At 41.1% G+C, this 23,029-nt stretch overlaps 1 protein-coding gene across 2 annotated transcripts in view; it reads left to right on the plus strand.

Annotated features, from left to right (window-relative positions):
- Positions 1-23,029, plus strand: part of DOCK11 (dedicator of cytokinesis 11) — a 235,980-nt gene that overhangs the window by 173,739 nt on the left and 39,212 nt on the right. Inside the window, exons 45-52 of one of the 2 annotated variants that reach the window (XM_058659209.1) lie at positions 8,518-8,624; positions 10,837-10,959; positions 13,790-13,903; positions 14,307-14,453; positions 17,365-17,575; positions 17,937-18,127; positions 18,583-18,683; positions 20,952-21,089. In XM_058659209.1, coding sequence (XP_058515192.1) covers positions 8,518-8,624; positions 10,837-10,959; positions 13,790-13,903; positions 14,307-14,453; positions 17,365-17,575; positions 17,937-18,127; positions 18,583-18,683; positions 20,952-21,089 — 1,132 coding nt within the window. Of the gene's footprint in view, positions 1-8,517; positions 8,625-10,836; positions 10,960-13,789; positions 13,904-14,306; positions 14,454-17,364; positions 17,576-17,936; positions 18,128-18,582; positions 18,684-20,951; positions 21,091-23,029 lie in introns of both variants that reach the window. The other variant, XM_004587632.4, reaches the window with a different exon arrangement.

Consider the following 23,029-nt stretch of genomic DNA (forward strand, 5'->3'; position numbering starts at 1 on the left):
TGCCTGGGTTGTCGTTTGTCTTTTTGTCAAAGATTATTTGGCTGTATCTGTGTGGGTTTCCTTCTGGCGTTTCTATTCTGCTCCATTGATCTTCCTCTCTATCTTTGTGCCAGTACCACGCTGTTTTGATAACCACTGCCCTATAGTATGTCCAGAGGTCCGGAACTGTGATTCCCCCTGCTAACTTCCTGTTCTTCAGGATAGTTCTAGCTATCCGTGGTTTTTTGTGCTTCCAGATGAACCTTTGGATCATTGTTTCCAGTTCCATGAAGAATATTTTGGGCAATTTGATTGGGATTGCGTTGAATGTATATATTGCTTTTGGCAGTATAGACATTTTAATGATATTGATTTTACCTATCCAGGAGCATGGGATATTACTCCATCTTTTGAGGTCTTGTTCAATTTCTTTTTTAAGCAGATTGTAGTTTTCTTCAAATAAGTCTTCTACATTTTTGGTTAGATTTATTCCCAGATATTTCATACTTTTCTCTGTTATTTTGAATGGTATCTTGCTGGTTAAGTCTTTTTCCATCTTGGGGCTGTTCGCATACACTATGGCTGTTGATTTTTGTTCATTAATTTTGTACCCTGCCACTCTACCAAACTCTCGTACAAGTTCTAGCAGTCTCTGTATTGAGTCTCTTGGCTCTTCTACATAAAGAATCATATCATCTGCGTATAGTGAGAGCTTGACTTCTTCGTTTCCCATTTGGATTCCTCTGATTTCTTTTTCTTGTCTTATGGCCTCAGCGAGTACCTCTAGGACTATGTTGAATAGTAGTGGAGAAAGTGGACATCCCTGTCTTGTTCCAGATCTCAGTGGGAAGGGTTCCAGCTTTTCTCCATTCAGTATGATGCTGGCGTTGGGTTTTTCATATATTGCTTTAATTATGTTGTGGATTTTTCCATCTATGCCTACCTTGGTTAGGGTTTTTAGTAGGAAGTGATGTTGGATTTTGTCGAAAGCTTTTTCCGCATCTATTGATACTATCATGTGATTCTTGTTTTTCAGTTTTTGGATGTGGTGTATCACATTTATAGATTTTCGAATGTTGAACCATCCCTGCATTCCAGGGATGAATCCTACTTGATCTGGATGAATGATCTGTCTGATGTGTTTTTGAATTCTGTTGGCTAGGATTTTGTTGAGAATCTTAGCATCAATGTTCATCAAAGAGATAGGTCTGTAGTTTTCCTTCTCTGTTAGTTCTCTGTCTGGTTTTGGGATTAAGGTAATGTTGGCTTCATAGAATGAGTTTGGAAGGGTTGCCTCTTTTTCTATTGTTTTGAAGAGTTTGTAGAGGATTGGGGTCAGCTCTGTTCGGAATGTTTTGTAGAATTCTGGAGTGAAGCCATCTGGGCCTGGGCTTTTCCTTGTTGGGAGGTCTTTAATCACTGATTCAATCTCTACTTCAGTTATGGGTTTGTTCAGGTCGTTTGTTGCCTCTGGGCTAAGTTTTGGCAAGTGGTAGAAGTCTAAGAACTTTTCCATTTCTTGGTGATCTTCTGATTTGTTGGAGTACAGTGCTTTGTAGTAATTTCTGATTATGGCCTTAATGGATGCGGTGTCTGTTGTTATGTTGCCTTTTTCATCTTTGATGCTGTTAATTCTTGCCTTCTCTTGTTTTTTCTTTGTCAGTCGGGCCAGTGGAGTGTCTATCTTGTTTATCTTCTCAAAAAACCAGCTTTTTGATTCATTGATTTTGTGTATGGTTTTTTTTATTTCTATCTGGTTGATTTCCTCCCTTGTTTTGATGATTTCTTGTTTCCTATTGTGTGTGGGGCTCTTCTGCTGTTGTTTTTCCAGTTCCTGGAGGTGTGTGTTTAGTTCCTGTATTTGGCGCCTCTCTTGGGCCTTGACATGAGCTCCAATTGCGATGAGTTTACCCCGTAGCACTGCTTTGGCAGTGTCCCACAAATTTTGGAATGTTGTGTCAGAGTTTTCATTGGTTTCCATAAATTTTTTGATCTCATCTTTAATTTCTTCTCTGATCCATTGTTCGTTTAGTAGCATATTGTTCAGCCTCCAAGAGTTTCTGTATTTCCTGGGGCATTTTGAATTGCTGATTTCCAGCTTCATTCCGTGGTGGTCTGAGAGGGTACATGGTATGATTCCTATCTTTTTGAAGTTATTTAGGTTTGCTTTGTGTCCTATCATGTGGTCGATCCTGGAGAAGGTGCCATGTACTGCTGAAAAAAATGTATAATCTGTGGCCTTAGGGTAAAAAATTCTATAAATGTCAACCAAGTCCAGTTGTTCTATTGTTTGTATGAGTTCTGTTGTTTCTTTGTTGAGTTTTTGTTTTGTTGATCTGTCTATAGTTGTTAGTGGGGTGTTAAGATCACCCACTATTATTGTGTGCATATCTATGTCTCCCCTTAAGTCCGTGAGTAATTGCTTCACGTAGCTAGGTGCGTTTGAATTTGGTGCATATATGTTCACAATGGTAATTACTTCCTGATGGATCAGTCCCTTCACCAATATATAATGTCCTTCCCTGTCCTTTTTGATGTGTGTCAGATTGAAGTCCACATCATCTGAAATTAAGACAGCTACCCCAGCCTTTTTTTCTCGTCCATTGGCATGAAATATCTGTTTCCAACCTTTCACTTTCAGCTTCTTTGAGTCTCTTCTGGTTAGATGTGTCTCTTGTAGGCAACAGATAGTTGGGTGCTGTTTGATAATCCATTCTGTTAATCTATGCCTTTTGATTGGTGAGTTCAGGCCATTTGTGTTGAGAGTTAAAATTGAGAGGTTGTGATTTTGCCCTGCCATACTTGTTTTTGTGGGTGTTGATATCTGTGTTATTGCCCTTCCTTGTGTGGACTTTAGTGGGGAGACCTTCCTGTTTGCCATCTTTGCTTATGATTCACCTCCTTTTTTTCTGGAATTAGTGCATTTCTAAGGAGATTTTGTAGAGCTGGTTTTGTGCTGGCATATTCTTCTAATTTCTCTTTGCTGTGGAAGTATTTGATTTCGTTCTCAAATACGAATGAGATCTTTGCTGGGTACAATATTCTTGGTTGACAGTTGTTCTGATTCAGGATTTGGAAGATCTTTGTCCATTCTCTTCTTGCTTGTAAGGTCTCTTCAGAAAAGTCAGCCGTGATCCTGATTGGTTTTCCCCGGTATGTGATCTTTTCTCTGCTTCGTACTTGTCTTAGGATTCTTTCTTTGTCTTCGTTGGAGTGGAACTTGAGCACCATATGTCTGGGTGAAGATCGCTTTGGGTCATATCTGCTGGGAGTCCTCTGACCGTCCTGGATTTGAGCTGGATTCATGTTCCAAGTGTTTTGAAAGTTTTCCTGTATAATTTCGTCGAGCACCATTTGCATTCCTGATTCTTTTTCCGCTCCTTCAGGAAGGCCAATAATCCTAATATTTGATTTTCTGAGGTTGTCTTTCATTTCTTGTATGGTCTTATTGGCTTTGTTCAGACTTGTCTCCAGCTGTTTCATGAACTGGGTGTGTTCGTTTTGTGTGTCTTCCGTTTCAGAGATCCTCTCTTCTGCTGTATTTGTTCTGTTGGTTAGGCTCTCAATTTTGTGCTCTAAGTCAAGGATTTTACTTTTCATTTGTTGTATTTCTGAGGCTATGTGGTTCTTGAATTCCTTGAAGTCCTCCCAATTCTTCTCATTGTCTCTGACATATTTTAACATTATTTTTTTGAATTCCTTGTCTGGTAGATCTTCTATGTCTTCATCTCGCATCTCCGAAATAGACATTGGCTTTCGATCCTTTATTGGTAGGGTGTTGGCACTCTCATCTGGATCATTACCTTTTCTGGTATTTCTTCCCATTGTGTTAGTGTTTCTTTTTTGAGAGACCTAGGCACCAGTGTGCTGAGGGGTCTCCAAGCACTATCCTGTAGAGATCGGAGTCTGCAGGCGTGGAGTAGCAGGGTGTGGGAATTTTCAAGGCACTTTTGGTGCGTCTCCAGAACACTGGACCTCAGGGCGCCTCTTCCAGGGCCCAGAGGATTCAAAGCGCACTCTCAGCTCGTCCCCTACAGGTATGCTACCACAGGGCGTGGGGGAGTGAAGGCACTCTCTGTGCGCGCACCCTGTTTACTGGATCACAGGGCTCGGAGCAAGGGACTATAGGGCGTGTTCCAGGTGCTCTCTGGAAACGCCTCCTGCGCAGGTCCGCCCACCCCAGCACTTGCAGGGGACCGACCGCCCCTGCGCTAGCAGGGAACTGCCCAGCCCAGAGGCGTGCTTGGGTTCCTGTGGGATAGCACCGCCCAGCTGAGTGCCACACCGCAAAGGCACAGGGGAGTATCCAGTGTGCCTTTTGCCTTTCTCCCAGACACAGTTTTGGCAGTCTCAAGGCACTCGCCCTGTGTCTCTAGAGGCTGGAGCCTGGGGGGGGGGAGGGGCGGGGAGGCCAATTGTGTTCAGGCTCTGTCCGTGCCCCTGGGGGGCCAACTCCCGAAGCCTCCAACCCACCACTGTCCCCACCCAACTCACTCAAACCTCAGGTTCTTGCAGTCTGCCTCTTCCTCTGGTGGGAATCCTGGCCGCCAGTGCGTCTCCCGACTGCTGCGTCCGTTGCTGGTCTCCGCGCGGGTCGCGATGGAGCCTGGAGGCTGCGGCTGGTGCAGGTCCCGGGGGTTGGCGACCAGGGTGGGCAGATGCCGGCGGGTCCCGGTGATTCAGGGTCCTGGTGTCCGCAGCGGGGCAGGTCCTGGCGAGTCCTGGTGACCAGGGTGAGCAGATGCCAGCGGGTCCCAATCACCTCCGGTCCTCACAGCCACAGCGTCTTCAGGTCGGTCTTTGGGTGGGTTTGGCGGCACTCAGAGGTGACTCAGCAGGTCAGGAGCGGAAAGTCGTCTTCCCTGTCCTTTGCTTTGTTTTTCCCTGGTTGCTCTTCCGAGTTGTGTGGATTTTTTTGGCTCCACACTGTCCAGGGAACTTCACGTTCTTCTCCCTGTAGTTCTATGCTGCTCCACTTACGCTTTTGTCGCGTTCTAGCCCTCTCTGTCTGTGAGCTCTCTCACAGTCTTCCTCCTATGTCGGCCATCTTGCGAGTCTCCGATACTATTTTTTTTAATTTTAGCTAGCTTTTTAAAAATTAATGACTGTATTGTAGAAGGAAATAGAGAATTGATTTACATTCTGATGCAAGTACTTTATCTTGTAGTCCAGTTCTTTGAATACAGCCCTCTAGAAATCAGATCATTTTATATATACTTCAGAAATGAAACACATTCTCTCGTCAGAATCTCCATTACCTAATTTCTTTTAGCAAAAATTATCCTAAAGTCTAGTGGGTCAAAGTAAATATCACTTGGGGCCATGTTGCAGTGTCCCAAGTTAAGCCTCTGCCTGTAATGCCCATATCCCATAGGGAGCCAGCTGCTCCACTTCCCATCCAGCTCCCTGCTTGTGGCCTGGGAGGGAAATGGAGGATGGCCCAAAGCCTTGGGACCCTGCACCATGCAGGAGACCTGGAAGAAGCTCCTGACTCCTGGCTTCAGCCTGGTATAATGTGGGCCATTGAAGCACTTTGGGGAATGAACCAGCAGGTGGAAGATTCTCTCTTTGTCTCCTCCTCTCTCTCTAACTTTGCCTTTCACTTATATTTCTTCCTTAATGGAAACCCACTGATTATTTTGCATATATTTCTCTCTTCTTAAAAAGTACTTCAAAAAAATCCCATCTTTCCATGGCAGATTTCATTTCTCTGTCATATAAATGTGGGACTCAATCACTCATGTTCTGTTGAGCATTCTGCCCAGAAAAATATATGTCAGGTTTCACTTCAGCAAGAATTGTAGGCAAGACCCAAGCCACCTGGTACCTGACCTTTTTTCTACCAGAGTTACAAGGAATCTCTTCAGCATGAAATCTGCCTTTCTCAAACCTCTGTTCCTTCTCCACTCTCAAACCCCAAGAAGGTTGCCAGGCTGTTATTTGTAATAAAGATTATTATCTCTAATCATTACCGTTAGAGTCTGGAGGACAATAGATTTCAGTGGCTGTTTGTTCCTGTTGTCATCTAATATCAGAAGGAAGCTTGATCGTGGGCTGACCATCTATGAGGACCACAATAGGATTGTTTGGACTCTTTCCACTGCCCAAAATTTATAGGACAACAATAATGGCTTTTATCCTCAGACTCTTGCTATCAATGTAGTCCACAGTCTTTTGTTGTTGTTGTTGTTGTTAAGATAATTATTTTTATTTTTGATGATCTTTACATATTTGATTAGGGTACAACGGGTCAAGAGCTATAGGAAGGTGGGTGAGACCATTATTTCCACATTCTTTTTTTTTCCTGTATGTGGGGTAAGGGGGGAGATAAGGGAAGAACCCACACTCAGCCTCCCAAACGCCTCTGTGCCCTGGGATGGAGGACAGCCACCCTATACCATCCCAAGGCCCCCGATGTAGGTCATACTCTGAGGGTCCTGCTCAAGAGATTTTAATAGTTCAACAGTTCTGAATTACTGCCAATATTGCCACTCCAAGCACGATGAAATCTCTCCAGAATCCACTGGTTGACACAGTCTACCTTAGAGTCTCCATTTGCCCAGATATTCACTGCCAACGCTTGGCTGGGGTAGTTGATTAATTTGTTCTGTCCTCTATCCTCTGTTATGGTACCAGGTGTCCTCTGCAGGCTCCAGTGTACTGCCATATCCTGCCATATATTGTTCACTGAAGAGGCCCAGCTCTGACACATGCACTCCATGGTTGGACAATGGAACCTGCAATTCTCTCCATGGTTGGGATTCTGAGTCCAATTCAGTTGGGGGGAATCCCCAAAGAAACTTCATCTGAGGTGTTCCCAGACCTGATTCTTCAATACAGGGTCTGGCACAGTCTGTCGCCCCAATCAGCTTGTGCACGTACTGGTGGTTGCAATTGCTGGCATAAATTGACCCAGCCACAGTCCACAGTCTTTATGATAATTGTTCTCATTTTGTGCTTGCTTTCTGTTTCTCAGAGCACCTAGTTGTAATAATTCTTTTATTCTTGAGAAAACTCATTTATTTTAGTGGTAAGATTTTTGGTGATAATCCCTGCAGTACTGCTTTTAAAATTTTATCTTTTTAGGTGCCTGTAATGTCAGAATTCCATAGGAGCACCTCTTTTGATCCAGCTTCCTGCTAACATACCTGGGAAGGCAGCAGAACATGGCCCAAGTATTTGGGCCCTTGCCACCCACATGGGAGCCATGGGAGATTTCTAGGCTTTCCTTAAGCCAAGCCCAGTCCTGGCTGTTGCCAACATTTGGGGAGTCAACCAACAGATGAGTGGCTCTCTCTCTCACTCTCTCTCTGCTGGAAAAAATAGTTTTTGGCCTCTGCAGTTGTCCTGAGACCTGGATGTAGTTCTGAGCTCTTAGCTTCAGCCTGGCACAGAATTGAGTGTTGTAGACATTTGGGGAGTGAAACAGCATATGGAAGATCTCGCTCATTCTTTCTCTCTCATTCTGTCATTATTTCAAGTAAATAAATAAATATTAAAAAAACTTATAATCTTACCTTAGTTGATTAGGGTACAAAGGGTCAAGGACTAGAGGAAAGTGGGTAAGACCATTGTTTCCACACTAATATCATTATTTTTCCCCTGTATCTGGGGTCAGGGGAGAAACAAAGGGAGAAGCCCCACCCAGCCTCCCACCCATCCCAGGTCCCCGATGTGGGGCGTGCTCTGAGGGTCCTGCTCAAGCAGTTTTAATAGTTCAACAGTTCTGAATTGCTGCCAGTCTCACCGTTCCAATCACAATGAAATGTATTCAGAATCCACTGGCTGACAGTCTCTTCATGGTTGGAGTTCTGAGATCGGAGTTCAGTTGGAGGGATTCCCAAAGAAACTTCGTCTGAGGTGATCCCAGACCTGATTCTTGTGTGTATTTCCCACTATTTTAAAAACAAAATTTGTAAGTAGATCTTACCTTTTCATTAAAAAAAAACAGCAGTAAACAAAACCTAGTCACCTTGTGAAACACTGGCATCCAATATGGGCACCAGTTCCTGTCCCAGCTACTCCATTTGTTGTCTAGCTCCCTGCTAATACCTAGGAAAAGCAGCAGAAGATGGTCTAAGTATTTGAGCCCCAGAACCCATGTGGGAGACCTGGATGAAAGTCTTGCATTCAGCCTGGCCCAGCCCTGGCCATTGTGGCTTTTCGCTCTCAGGTTCTCTCTCTTTCTCTTTCTGTCTCTGTCTCTCTCTCTCTTTCTCTTTCTTTCTCTTTTTCTCTTTCTCTTTCCCTCTTTCCCACCTCTCTTCTCTCCCCTTTCCTCTTTCTCCCCCTCCCCCATTCTCTCTCTCTTCATTCTTCTGTAACTGTGTCTTTCAAATAAGTAAATAAACCTTTTTTAAAAAATGGTTTGCAGGAGAGATAATTTGTAATGTTCTTTTTTTTGTAGCTGAAACTTGTACTTATGACCTTTTTGTCATAAAACATTTGTATTTAGGTAAGCATAGTTAATCCTGAAAAGTTCTTTGTTATTTACCAAGCAGACCTTTATAAATTTATCCCTGTTTTTTATCCACACAGAACTATTCCCTAATGGATGTTCAGCCTTCAAGAAAATTACTCCCAATATAGATGAAGAAGGAGCAATGAAAGAAGATGCTGGGATGATGGATGTTCATTATAGTGAAGTAAGATACCTGAACCTGAATTGGCAGTTATATGTGGTTTATTCCTTAAGATTTTAATTTTTTTCTTAATTACAGCTCACTTAATTTTGAAGGTAACTAAATCTTAATGAACTTTAGGTATTAAGAGTGCCAAGGGCAGAGGGTTCTTTTTTTAGAATGTAGAGCCCTGTGTCTGGAACTTTTTTCACTGTCTTCTTTAAAAACTTTATTTCAAAGGCAAAGTGATTGAGGCAGAGGGAAAAAGAGAGATCTTCCATCTGCTGTTTCACTCCCCAAATGGCCAGAACAATTGATGCTTATCCTGGTCCAGGTGGAAACAGGGGCCCAGAAATCTGTCCCATATGGTCCTAGTACTTGGGTCATCGACTACTGCCTCCCAAGCACACTGGCAGGGAGCTGGTTAGTAAGTGGAACAGTGAGGACTCTGAACTGGCACTCCAGTATAAATTGCCAGCATCACAAATGGTGGCTTAGCCCACTGTGCCACAATGCCAGTCCCAGGCATAGTTGAGGAACAGTGAGTAGATTGTTCACAAAACCAGTGAATTCAGATAGAGAAAAGTCATAATTGAGGCCAAATTTTTGGGAAACTTTGAATGTTTAAGCTTTATTTACTAAAGTGTTCAATTGCTACCAAAGGTTTTGAGCAGGGTAATGTGAAGAAGAGGAATGGCTAATTTAGTGATCAAGTGGGAAATACATTGGAGATAGATGAGAAGAGGCTGGGGGCGGAGGCTGGAAGATGGACTTGCTTGTCCAAATGTGAAACAACACTTAAGGCCTACACCACAATTAGGAAAGATTCAGGAAACACCGTGAGAATAAAAGAATACTTTCTGGATTTTGTGGGAAAGGCTATAAATTCTATTTTGTCAAAATAGAAATATCCATCATGTTATTAGAAATACAGAACTGGGCCTGGTGCAGTAGCCTAGTGGGTAAATCCTTGCTTTATATCTGCCAAGATCCCATATGGGCACCAGTTCATGTCCTGGCTGCTCCAGTTCCCACCCAGCTCTCTGCTTGTAGCCTGGGAAAGCAGTAGAGCACAGCCCAAAGCCTTGGGACCGTGTATCCATGTGGGAGACCTGGAAGAGGCTCCTGCCTCCTGGCTTTAGATGTGTTCAGCTTCAGCCATTGAGGCCACTTGGGGAGTGAACCATCAGATGGAAGATATTTCTCTCTGTGTCTCCTTCTCTGTGTAGATCTGCCTTTCCAATAAAAATAAACACATCTCTTTTTTTCCTTAAAAAGAAAAAGAAATGCAGAACTAAATCTGAGGGACAAGATCAGAGTTAGCAATCCACATCTGGAAGTCATATGCCTGTGAGAACTGAAAGTCGGGGCAGTATAGGACATCATGTACCAAGTCAAAAGCAGAGAACCAGGGACTGAAACATGGAAAAAAAATCTATGGCTGATCAACAGTGGGAACATGAAAAAAAAAAAAAACTCAGAAAAACATAGTTGATGGGCTTGTAGTGCCACAAAGTTATGTGTTTTGTAAATGTAACAGCTGACATTGGCTTGCTTGGCAGTGAAGTTTCAAGTAGGCAGGCTGCCATCAGGGCCTGAACTGGCAGAGACTTCATGATGTGTTTACTGTAAGAATTGATTATAACACAATTAAGATACTTGAATTTTAATCCCAGCTCAATCTTTTGTGGTGAACCCATGGAGAAGTTAGTTTTATTTTCTTGATCTTAGATGATTTCTCTGAGACTTTTAGTTTTACATCAGGAAGACTCAGAGGACTTAATGATGATAAGTGCCACAGTATAACTGAACTTACAGCTTGCCTTCTAGACAGCAGCTTCAACTTTTTATAACTATGGCCTTGAGCCTGATCCTACTGTCCCCTGGGAGAAATTTTTACTATTGAAGAATTTGTAATCTGTTTTCTGTGTCAGCGCATTTTTGGGGAATTGTTTGGTGTTCTGTAATAATATTTAGACAGATTGCTATTTGATGTATACATCGTATTCGACCAAATGCCATTTGCTGTTTCAGTTTAAATAGTAAGACTTCATCCACATTCCCTAGACTTCTAAATATCTGATTTAGAAATACAGGCTCACAGATATACTCCTATTGCATTTCATTAAACCTTGTACAGTCTATTTTTATTTTAATAAGTTGAAGTGGTTCAGAATATGTCTGTCTAAAACCCTAAAAACATTGATTTCCTAATTGGAGTGTTCTCTGAATGCAGGAAGTTTTGCTGGAGCTACTAGAACAATGTGTTGATGGCTTATGGAAGGCGGAACGTTATGAAGTCATTTCTGAGATTTCCAAGTTGATCATTCCAATTTATGAGAAACGTCGTGAGTTTGAGGTAGGCAGATTAAACAGTTTCCTCCTTAGCTTGTGTAGCTGATTTTGCTCCTGGTAGAAAACATAATATATATTGCTATCCCTCTTTGTCCTCTGAAGATTGCAAGGTTCACTATAGTATGCCATTTGCATTTTCTCATGCAGTAGATATTTCTTATTGTGTTGTGGCACAGAAGGTGAAGTTGCCATTTCTGATGCCGGCATGCCATACTGGAGAGCTAATTTGAGTCCAGGCTGTTTGACTTCTAATCCAGCTCTGTGCTAATGTGCCAGAGAAAGCAGCAGAGGATGGCACTTGGGCACTTGGGCGCCTGCCACCCACATGGGAGACCTGGATGGAATTACAGGCTCCTGACTTCTGCTTGGTCTAACCCTGGTGGCTGTTTGGGCTATTTGGGAGTTAACCAGTGAATAGAAGTTCTCTTCATTTGCTCATCCTCCCTCTCTTTTCTGTCAGTTCTTTCTGTACTTGAAAATAAATTATATTTTCCATGGGAGAATTATTCCTATTTCCTCATGGATTATAAGCATCCATGTAGATCTAGAATTCTGCCTGAAATGAAGCAACTAGTTCTAGACCACTGATGTCTAATTTTTCAGTTTGTTTTTGTAGAATGGGCTGAAAGATATCATCAGGCAAACTAGGAAAATTTCCCCTGAATTGATGTTAAAACAAACTGTAGGAGATAATATGGAGAAAGAAATTTGGAAAAAGAAAGTTCTGTGTTCCTCTTTTTATTAGGGTAAAATTCATGTGACATATACAAATAATATGTTAAAGTGCACAGTACAGTGCCATTTAGTATGTTTATAGTGTCCCATGCCTACTATCTTTCTGGTTTGAAAACTTTCACCACCACAGAAATAAACCCTGTACCATGAAGGAAGCACTCTGGATCCCAGTGTCATCTCTGATAACCTGGAATCTGCTTTCTGTCTCTTTGATTTTGCCTATTCCAGATACATCATAATGAAATAGAATACAACACGTGACCTTTCATATCTGGTTTCTTTCACATAGCATGATATTTAGAGTTCATCCAAGTTGTAACATGTATCAGAACTTCATTCCTTTTTAGGCTGAATAACATTCCATTTTATGGATGGACTGCAATTTATTTATTCCCCTGTCCATTGAGAGATACCTGATTTGTTTCCATCTTTGGCCTATTATGAATAGTGCTGCTATAAACACTCATAAACAGGTTTTGGAATGGGCATATGTTTTTAGTTCTCTGTAGACCTAGGAGAGGAATTGCTGGGTCATACAGTTTTCTACAGCAGATATGCTGTTTTATATTGCTACCAGAGTTTTATATTGCTAATAGAGTTCCTATTTCTCCATATCATCATCCACATTTGTGGGAGGCAAGGTTTTGTCACTAAGCTTTGTTTTGTTTTGATTTTTAATAGATGTGTTATGTATTTGAAAGGCACAACAACATACAGGGAGAGACAGAAAAATATCTTCTGTCCCTTGGTTCATTCCCCAAATGAGGCTGGGCCAGGCCAAAGTCTTGATGTTGGAACTGCATCCTAGTCTGCCATGTGGGTGGCAGCAGTAAAGGGGTTTGGGCCATCATGCTCTGTGTTCCCCAGGTGCATTAGCAAGAAGCTGGATCAGAAGCAAGGTATTTAGGACTTGAACTAGTGCTCCAATGTAGAATGCTGGCATTTTAGTTTTCAATAAATTGTTTGTCCACAATGGAATTTCCCTCACCCCTACCTTTTTATTAAAGGCAGCTACTGAGAATAAAGGGTTATTTCATTGTGCTTTTGTTTCCTTAATGACCAGTGATGTTGACCAGCCTTCTATATGCTAATTGGTCATATGTATGTCTTCTGTGAAGGAATGTCTATTCAAGTCTATTGCTCCTTTTAAAATGTGGGTTATATGTCTTTGTGTGTGTGTGTGGGGGGGGGGGAGTTGTAAGACTTCCCTAAATAGCTAGGCCATTAAACACGTACCATATCTATAATGCATAGATATTTTGTTCCATTCTGTAACTTGTCTTTTCACAATTTTAATACTGTTGTTTGCACAATGTACTCTTTTTTTGGGTGTGCTGAGGAATATAGTATTGGAAAGTGTCTGTGAATTTGTGTAAAGCAGTCCTCACTGAGACTTGCACTATTACTTATTCTTGTGCCTGCATGCTGTTTTCTACCCTGAAGGCATTTGCAGACTCAAGCCAAACATTTTACAGCCCTTTTAGTTAAAATGATTCAGATATGTACAACAGGGATTTGTATACAATAATTTTTGGCTATGTATTTTTATTTATTTGAAAGGTAGAATAATAGGGACAAACAGATATTTTCCTGTTCACTCTCCAAATGACTGTAACTGCCAGGGGGTCAGGCCAAAGCCAGGAGTAAGGAACACTTCCCAGGTCTCCCTGGTGGGTGGCAGGGGCCCAGATAATTTGGCTATCCTCTGCTGCTTTCCCAGGCCCATTAGCATGAAGATGGATCAGAAGCGCAGCAACCGAGACTTGACTTGGCACTCCAGTGTGAGATGCCAGCATCACAAGTAGCAACTTAAGCCCCTGCAGGACAGCACCACATCCTATAATGCAGTATTTTAAAGGAAAAATTGCTATTCAGATATGATTGAAGCAAGTGTTTTATAATCACTTTAAGTTCTACTGTTACACCTAAAGTTGTTGAGAACTGTGTCTAACTGTGATGGTGAGGGAAGGGGTGTGAACAGCCCCTCCAAAATGATTCTGAAAAGAAAATATTGGGGTTTTTACTCTAAAATAATTATCTTGAAGACATTCACTGGTTAACCAGAAGACAAACCTTATTTGTGTATTCTCATTTCTCAGAAACTTACTCAAGTTTATAGAACTCTTCATGGAGCTTATACAAAAATCCTGGAGGTTATGCATACTAAGAAGAGACTTTTAGGTACTTTCTTCCGAGTTGCCTTTTATGGCCAAGTAAGTATACGCAAGTTCATAAAGTTGTGGTTTTTAAAAAAACTTCCCCTTTGAACTATCAGCTTACTATAATCAACAATTACTGGCTCTAATTCTGTGTTTGGATTTTTCCCTCATCTGCATTTTCTTTTAAGCTTATTAAAGGTTGTATGAAATATCTAGTAGTTAATGTTTCCAGAGGAAAAGCTAAGTATGTAGGGAAGGAGAAAAGTCTAGTAAAGAAATCATCCAACCAATTATACTTTCACATGATTGTGAATTTTGAAAAATGTCCTTCATTTTTCGTTAAAAGGGTGCATGTATGCATGTGGCTTTTAGGAATGTCATTTCAAATACATGAGTCATTTTTTGGTAAATGTGATTATGCTGTTTATAAATTATTACTTGTTAAACTTTATTATAGGCTTTTTTTGAAGAGGAGGATGGAAAGGAGTACATCTACAAAGAGCCCAAGCTCACTGGCCTCTCAGAGATTTCCTTGAGACTTGTTAAACTCTATGGTGAAAAATTTGGTACAGAGAATGTCAAAATAATTCAAGATTCAGACAAGGTAACCTATGCTCTGCATTTTGAAATCATTTTTTCTTAATTCTTGGCATAGTCTATTACCCTGCCCCTGACCTTTTCCATTTTTAACTGGTGGAGAAGAGGCATGTAAATGGAGCCTTCTAGATAGTGAAAGAAAGGAAAGAAGCTTTGAGTCAGAGAGACTAGGATTCAAATCTCCGTTCTTTGCCACTTGCCATCGCTGTGACCATGGGAATGTTAACCTGTTTTCTCCAAGTTTCATTTCTTTTCTTTTTCTTTTTTTTTCTTTTTTTTTTTTTGTGCTTTTATTTTTTTATTTTTTTTATTAGTTATTTTGCATTATGTGACAGTTTCATAGGCTCTGGGAATCCCCCCATCCCTCCACCTCCCCTCCCCCCTGGTGGATTCCTCCACCTTGATGCAGTATTACAGTTCAAATTCAATCAAGATTCTTTCCTTGCAAACATATTTTTCTTATTAATGAAATGAATATAATCACAGTACCCCCTCATACAGTTGTTGTATAGATAAAATGAGTTAATATGTGGAAAGTGATTAAATTTTCTTGTATATAAATAGCATCGCCAATAATAATAGAAGGTAGCATGCACAATAAAGGTTGGCTATTATTATAAAGGCTGTTCTGTATTATGATTCTCACTTACATACTTTGTGATTAAAATTTTCTTAGAAACACATTTTATCCTAAGATTGCTTTAGTTCAGTAAGAGTGACTGTTGTTACATTTTCGTTTTATTTTTATTTGAATGGCAGAGATACAGAGAAAACGAAACAGAGAGATCTTCCATTTGCTGGTTCATACCCCAGCTGGCCACAATGGTCAGAGCTGGGCCAGTCCATACCTAGGAACCTGGTGCTTCACCTGGGTTTCCCACCTGGGTGCAGGGTCCTGAGGACTTGGACCATCCTCCTCTGCTTTCCCAAGCCATCAGCAGGGAGCTGGATCAGAATAGGATTTGAACCTGCACGCATAAGGGATGCTGCAATACTTATACCAACAGCAGCAGTATTTAGGAGGAATGCCTTGGTCCTTGCTCTGTGGAATCCATCCCAGTAGGCTCAACCAACGAAGGGTGAAGGTTGCTTCCTAGGAAACACATAGTTCCCTGCAGAGAGAGTTTTGGGAAAGCACAGTAGAAATGTCTAACTTCTTCATTGTGTGGGTGCGCCAGGGCCAAGAGCTGACTTTTAGGATACACAGTTCAGGATGTGTAGCCTCAGCAATATGAATCACTGTGATGTGCGTAGTGCTATGTAAAGCACTTGGAAGCTAGGAGGCAGAGCTTAAAAAGCCTTTAATGGTAAAAATATTATCTACCATGAATATAGGTTTGCTGATAGGTTCAAAATTAAAACATTAGGCAAAACCAGCCTACTTCTTTTCTTATCAGTTTTGCTTTTCTGTGTTGTTCTATTGAATTAAGGCAACAGAAAATTTCCTTGGGGTGAGATAGCATTTGGCTTGCCCTACTCTATTAATTCATATTTAAATAGAAATCTAGGTATGGTTCATGTGAACCATTTGACTATTTTGCCTTGGAAAATATGGCCATAAGAATGCTAGTGATGGGTCCGGCATGGTGGTCTAAAGGCTAAAGTCCTCACCTTGAACGTGCCAGGATCCCTTTTGAATGCCGATTCTAATCCCAGAGGCCCCGCTTCCCATCCAGCTCCCTGCTAGTGGCCTGGGAAAGCAGTTGAGGACGGTCCAAGTCCTTGGGACCCTGCACCCACATAGGAGACCTGGAGGAAGTTCCTGGCTCCTGGCTTCGGATTGGCATAGCACCTGTCGTTGCGGTCACTTGGGAAGTGAATCTTCAGACGGAAGATCTTCTCTGCCTCTCCTCCTTTCTGCATATCTGACTTTCCAATAAAAATAAATAAATCTTTTAAAAAAGAAGCCACATGATCCACAATTAATTTTTCAAATTGTGTGTATGTATGCATTTTATTTGAAAAAGAAGAACAGAGATGCCTGATCTGCTGTTTCACTCCAAAAATGCCCACAGCAGCTAGGCCGGGGAGAGAGCAAAGCCAGGAGCCCATGGGTCTAGTGTTGTGGCATAGCAGGTAAAGCTATTGCCTGTGACATTGGCATCCCATATGCTCACCAGTTCAAGTCCAGGTGCTCCACTTCCCATTCAGCTGCCTGGTATTGTGCCTGGGCCCCTGCCACCAATGTGGAAGTCCCAGAAGAAGGTCCCGACTTTGACTTGGCACAGTCCTGACTATTGTGGCCATTTGGGCAGTGAAGTAGCAGACAGAATATTCATCCGTTCTCATTCATTAATTCTCTCTTCTCCCTCCCCACAACTTTGTCATTCAACTAAATAAAATAAATAAAATGTCAGGATCCCAGAACTCAATCCATGTTTCTCATATGAATGACAAAAAAAAAGTACTTGAGCCATCACCTGCCGTGTTTCAGGATCTGCATTAGCAGGACGCTGGATCAGAAGCAGCAGAGCAGGGATCTGAATCCAGGCACTCCAGTATGGGATGTGGATGTCTAAAGCCACACCTTAATAGCTACACCAAATGCTTCCTTCCACGCAATCAGCTGTTTTAATGCTAGGATCTTAATTTTCTAAATAAATATGTGTGTGTGCATGTATATATATGTATGAACAGAAAAATAGATTAGAAGGATCTATATGAAAAATGTACTAAGTATCGCTGAGTGGTTGCATTGCAGTCATTTTTTTCTTTGTTTTTTTTTTATATTTCTGTGACTTACAAATAGGTTTTTATTACTTCCTTCTAATCATAAGTAAATGGTCCTTAGAGAAAGAACAGAGACTCCATTCAGAATTATCTTCAGTCAGAAACACAGTTTTCAATGGCATTATTAGCAGGTTACCTATATTCCTTTTCCCCTCCCATTGAATTAAAATAAATCACTTTCCTTGTAGGTAAATGCCAAAGAGCTTGATCCAAAATATGCTCATATACAAGTCACTTATGTGAAGCCCTACTTTGATGAGAAAGAGCTCACAGAAAGAAAAACTGAGTTTGAAAGAAACCATAACATCAACAGATTTGTTTTTGAGGCTCCTTATACTCTGTCGGGCAAAAAGCAAGGGTGTATAGAAGAGCAGTGTAAACGCCGGACAATTTTGACTAGTAAGTAGAATTTGGCATGTTCATATTTGTTTTGATCCTTGTTGATATACACCATATAACACCTGACCAGCAAAAATATGCAACTGAAATGTTAATTATCTGTTGTTTTGTTCAGTTACAAGTTTGCACAAACACGTGCATATTATAAACCATCTTTTTCTCGTGCCGGTAATGATTGCTCATAGATGTCTTCTAGGGAGAACTTCCCCTCAGTCCTCAAGTCACAGATACTCTATGGTAGCCAAAGGCATCTTCCACAGAAAGCGTGCAAATTATTTGTTGCAATGGATCTTTCCTGAATTTTGTTGTTTGAACAAATGATTTTTTTCAAGACAGTAATTTAGTCTCAACACTTTCATAGCATCAAACTCATTCCCATATGTGAAGAAGAGGATTCCTATAAACTGTGAACAGCAGATTAATTTAAAACCAATTGATGTTGCTACTGATGAAATAAAAGATAAGACTGCAGAGTTACAAAAACTGTGCTCCTCTGCTGACGTGGACATGATTCAGCTCCAGCTGAAACTGCAGGGCTGTGTTTCTGTACAGGTAGGATGGTTGCTCAACTGGACGAGATGCTTCTTGGTGCTCTTGCTGCGTTCTTAAGGACACAGAGCAAGCACTGCTATCATTGTTTAGATTGTACTTTTTACTGAATGCAGAAACCTATGCTTTATTTTAGATCGCTATATAGAAATGATGCTTGCTGGCTATAACGTATCTGTGTTGTCAGAGTACTTTAACATAAATCCCTGATTGCTGCCAAAGCCTATATTTACATATTGGAAATCATTAACTAACTTATTAGGATGTCATTTTACTGATTGCTAACTTTGGTTAATGAATTTGCATGTAAACTTGTTGTAACCTATAATACATGTGTTTTCCACTTATAGATTTATGTACTTGGGTTTTTTTAAAAAAAAAAAGAAAGAAAAAGGAAAAATACAAAAGCTACTTTCAGTTACATCCTGACAATATTCTTTTTTCTTTTTGTAATTTAGGTCAATGCTGGTCCATTGGCATATGCAAGGGCTTTCTTAAACGACAGTCAAGCCAGCAAGTATCCACCTAAGAAAGTGAATGAGTTGAAAGACATGTTTAGGTAATGTTCTACATTTTTCAGATAAAACTTTTATATTCCTGCTCTTTTCTTTTTAAAAACAGCACAAGAAACTATTCATCAAATAACACCCTTCCAGGGGGAAAAAAACCATCCTCTGCATTCTTTTACAATGTTTCAGTGACCGTCTAAGGTCCTGCAGCACCTTAACCATGCCCCAGCCTCCCAAGAGATTACACATGCCAAACACGACTTTGTTGCTGTGGTATTAAGTGATAGAAACACAAGCTTGTGTTCATTACTCGATTGCCTACTTTTGTCCACCTTACCTTTTGTTCAGAGCATTTCAGACTGTTCAGGATAGAAATAACACTGGGACTAGAAGGCTTGCATAGGCTTGCTCCTATCCCATGTCCTTAATTCCTTATGGATTCTGCCTGCCTGGTCTAGTGTTCAGTGACCAGCCCCGTAAGCTAAGGCATATCAGAATTGGCTTACATTAAGAGAAGAAATCTGTGGGTGTAGCATTATGGTACAATGGATTAAGTTGCTGCCTGCTATGCTACCATCCTATGTGAGTTAGGTTTTAATGTCTCAGCTGTCCACTTCTAATCCAGTTCCCTGATAATGCACCTGGGAAGGCAGCAGAACATAGTCCAAGTGCTTGGGTGCCCAGGTGGTACCCTGATGAAGTTCCTGCGTTGTTGCTGCAGCCTGACATACCGGTTACTGTTGCAGCCATTTGGGAAGTGAATCGGTAGATGCAAGATCTCTCTTGCTCTTTCTCCCTCCCTCCCTCCCTCTTTCTTTGCCTTTCAAATAAATAAATACATCATTTAATGAAATGGAAAAAAATCTGTTCAGTATACAACAGGACTTAAGAGAAAGTGTTGAATAAAATCGATCAAGGAGAAAGATGATAGTCTAGCCAATAATTTGCTTCCTACTATTTCATTTACTTTTCATGCCTGCATGTTATCAGCTATTCTAGGTTGAAGAGCAACCATTAGTCATTCATTCTCCAATATTTACTAATGCCTGGTATGTACAAAAGACTACATAGTTACTATGACAAGAATATAAAACAAATGACAGTGTAGTACTTTGTACCCTAAGGTCTGTATTCTGATTATGAAGACTAAACATAAACACATGAAAGGCTAGAAAAATACTCTCACCTTTCTGGTGGACATCAACTATGTCCCTACTGTTTTTTTTAAAAGATGTATTTATTTTTTATTGCAAAGTCAGATATACAGAGAGGAGGAGAGACAGAGAGGAAGATCTGCCAATGATTCACTCCCCAAGTGGCTGCAACGGCTGGAGCTGAGCCAATCCAAAGCCAGGAGCAAGCAGCTTCTTCTGGATCTCCCATGCGGGTGCAGGGTCCCAAAGCTTTGGGCCCATCCTCGACTGATTTCCCAGGCCACAAGCAGGGTACTGGATGGGAAGCAGGGCTGCCGGGATTAGAACCAGCGCCCATATGGGATCCCGGGCGTGCAAGGCGAGGGCCTTAACCACTATGCTGTTGTGCCAGGCCCCCCATTGCTTTTTAATATTTATATTTATCTGAAAGGCAGAGTTACAAAAAGGTAGAAGAGACAGAGACATCTTCCATCCACTGGTTCAATGACAGGCTGTTCACATCTAGAACCAGAAACTTCTAAGTTTCCCATGTGGGTGTAGGAGCCCAAGGACTTGAGCCATCCTGCACTGCTTTCCTAGGCACATTAGCAGGGAGCTGAATCAAAAGTGGTGCAGCTGCTACTCGAATCAGCACCCATATGGGATGCCAGCACCACAGGTGGAAGCTTAGGCTACTATACCATGGCACCAGGTCCCTGTCCCCACCCTTACTAACCTGAGGTAGATACTTCACAGCTACAGTACTGACCACTGTACAGTGCATATACTAAGCTCCAAATAAAGCTTTTTTTCAAATAAAGCATTTTTAAATGAATGACTTGCAGTGTAAGTACTACGTGCTAACCAACTGCACACCTGGAGCAAATGAATGACTTGCTGTCTCTAAGTACCAATTAATATTAGTATTAAATCAACTTATAAAGCCAATTAAATGATTGAGGAATTAGATTTATTAGAGGTAAGTATTTTAAGATGAAGACAAAGGTGGAAAATAAAGAAGTTATTCCAGGTTTAGGAGGTAATGTTAACAAATGCACAGTGATCCTATGTGGGGTTCTAATCTTCCTTCTAAAAAAAACCTTGATAAGTGTGTCATCAAATTAGTTATCAATGAGCTGTCCTCAGATTACATAACAGAACATTCATATTTCATGTTCACCACAGGAAATTCATACAAGCATGCAGCATTGCGCTGGAACTAAATGAGCGGCTAATTAAAGAGGATCAAATTGAATATCATGAAGGTCTGAAGTCAAATTTCAGAGACATGGTAAAAGAATTGTCTGAAATTATCCATGAGCAGGCAAGTATTAGTGCGGCTGGAGATAGAAATATAACCTGGGATACCTAAACTATTGCTTAGCAAAATCTCTTAAATAGTATCTAAGAAAGTTACTCAGTCTGTATTATAAAATCTGTTCATGTTCTCTTTAATGATTGAAATGATACAATGCAAGTCACATGTGAAGAAATTGTCTAAGGCTGTAACCAAAGCAATGACCAATTCTGTTCTTTGTGCTAACAGTGTCATTAGAAGACTAGCTGAGAAAATCTGAACTGATCCCTGTATACTGAGATAGCAGTCTTTTAGGAAGAAGGCCAAAGAAGTGCAGCGGTTGGGTTGGCAGCCAGGTCCCCAGATGAGTATCCCTATCTTGGCTATAAAAAGAAAAGAAAGAAATCCACTAGAAACTACCATTTGGATGAGATATCCTGGGTGATTTTTCCAGCTTTCATGAATGGTCTTTATATCCAATTTGGCTTACAAAACTGTTTTTATAAAACTTGTTGGCATTTGAGTCTATAACTTGGTGACAGTTATAGCTAACTTACCTAAACAAAGCCTAAAAATGCACAATGACCTGATCATCACATTTAGCCAAATTATGTCATAATTTGTTAGAAGTTTTATATACCTGCTGACCCTTACAGAAAGATCTAAGTACTCCTGGTCTGTTCTGCTAAACTTTGTTTCCATATGAAGTTCTGGCAGTGGATATGTATAACTCCGCTGTTCTCAGATGACCACTCAAGCATTCTAACATGTTCTGTGTGCTTGTAGAGGTACAGTATTGATAGTCTAATCCCTGAGTAACTGAGCTCATTAAGCTTATCATAAAGATTCCTTCATTTCCTCAGAAGTGCCACCATGCCCAATAAGACAATAATTTTCTTCAGAAACACTGCAGATTCTCAATTTTTTTTAAAAAAAAGATTTATTTTTATTGGAAAGTCAGATTTACAGAGAGAAGGAGAGACAGAAAGATTTTCTATTCACTGGCCCACTCCCCAATTGGAGCCTGAGCAGATTTTGAGCAGAGACTCTTCCAGGTCTTCCACGCAGGAGCAGGGTCCCAAGGCTTTGGACCATCCTCAACTACTTTCCCAGGCCACAATCAGGGAGCCGGGTGGGAAGTGGAATAGCCGGGATATGAACAGGTGCCCATATGGGATCCCAGCGGACGCAAGACAAGGACTTTAGCCACTATCACTAGGCTATGGCACCAGGCCCAGATTCTCAATTTTTAAGAAATGAAGGAGGATCACTCAAAGAAACTAGGGAGCCTTATTTGTTCTGGTATGTGCATTTCAGTGCTATGCATTTCAGTCTCCTATGGGAGGCTGTCTGAGGATGGAATTAGGCCTAGTGCTTAGTATCCAAAGTGTGGTACAATGTTGGAGGGAAATCAGAGTGGAGAGACTGTTAGGACAGTGGTAGCCAGTTGACTTTCAATCAGATCCAGCCTTTCCTAGTTTATTTTGTGCGCTATTTGTCAGAATGAGTTGTGGGGAATTTTAGTTACATCCTAAAACTGACAGAGTGACCAGGCATCTACCCTTCCAACCATTGTCATCTTCTCTGTATGGGTCAGCCAGACTTAGGTCATCCCCTGTGTTTGATAACACCAGTTACCCAATCTCCTGTGGCCCCGCACTCTGTGGCCAGAAACTTTGTTGGCTTGACGAACTTGGGATTATGTTCTGTGTTGTCTTTTTGCCATCTTTACTTTTATTCACCTACTTTGTAATGAGGCAAATATTTCCAAGGTATTCTTTGCTCAGTTATCAGAGGCCTTTTTTTCTGTCACAGGCAATCAGGGAACCTTTTACTTTCTTTATTGTCTGTATTTCAGCTTTAATTCATGAGTACTGTAAGAGTGTATCTCTCTTCAACATCACTATTTGGAGGTATATCAGGGGTTTGCAGCGAGGTTCATGTGAAATGTGTATTAAGAAAGCAT

This window comes from Ochotona princeps, chromosome X, assembly GCF_030435755.1.
Source record: "Ochotona princeps isolate mOchPri1 chromosome X, mOchPri1.hap1, whole genome shotgun sequence".
Taxonomy (NCBI): domain Eukaryota; kingdom Metazoa; phylum Chordata; class Mammalia; order Lagomorpha; family Ochotonidae; genus Ochotona; species Ochotona princeps.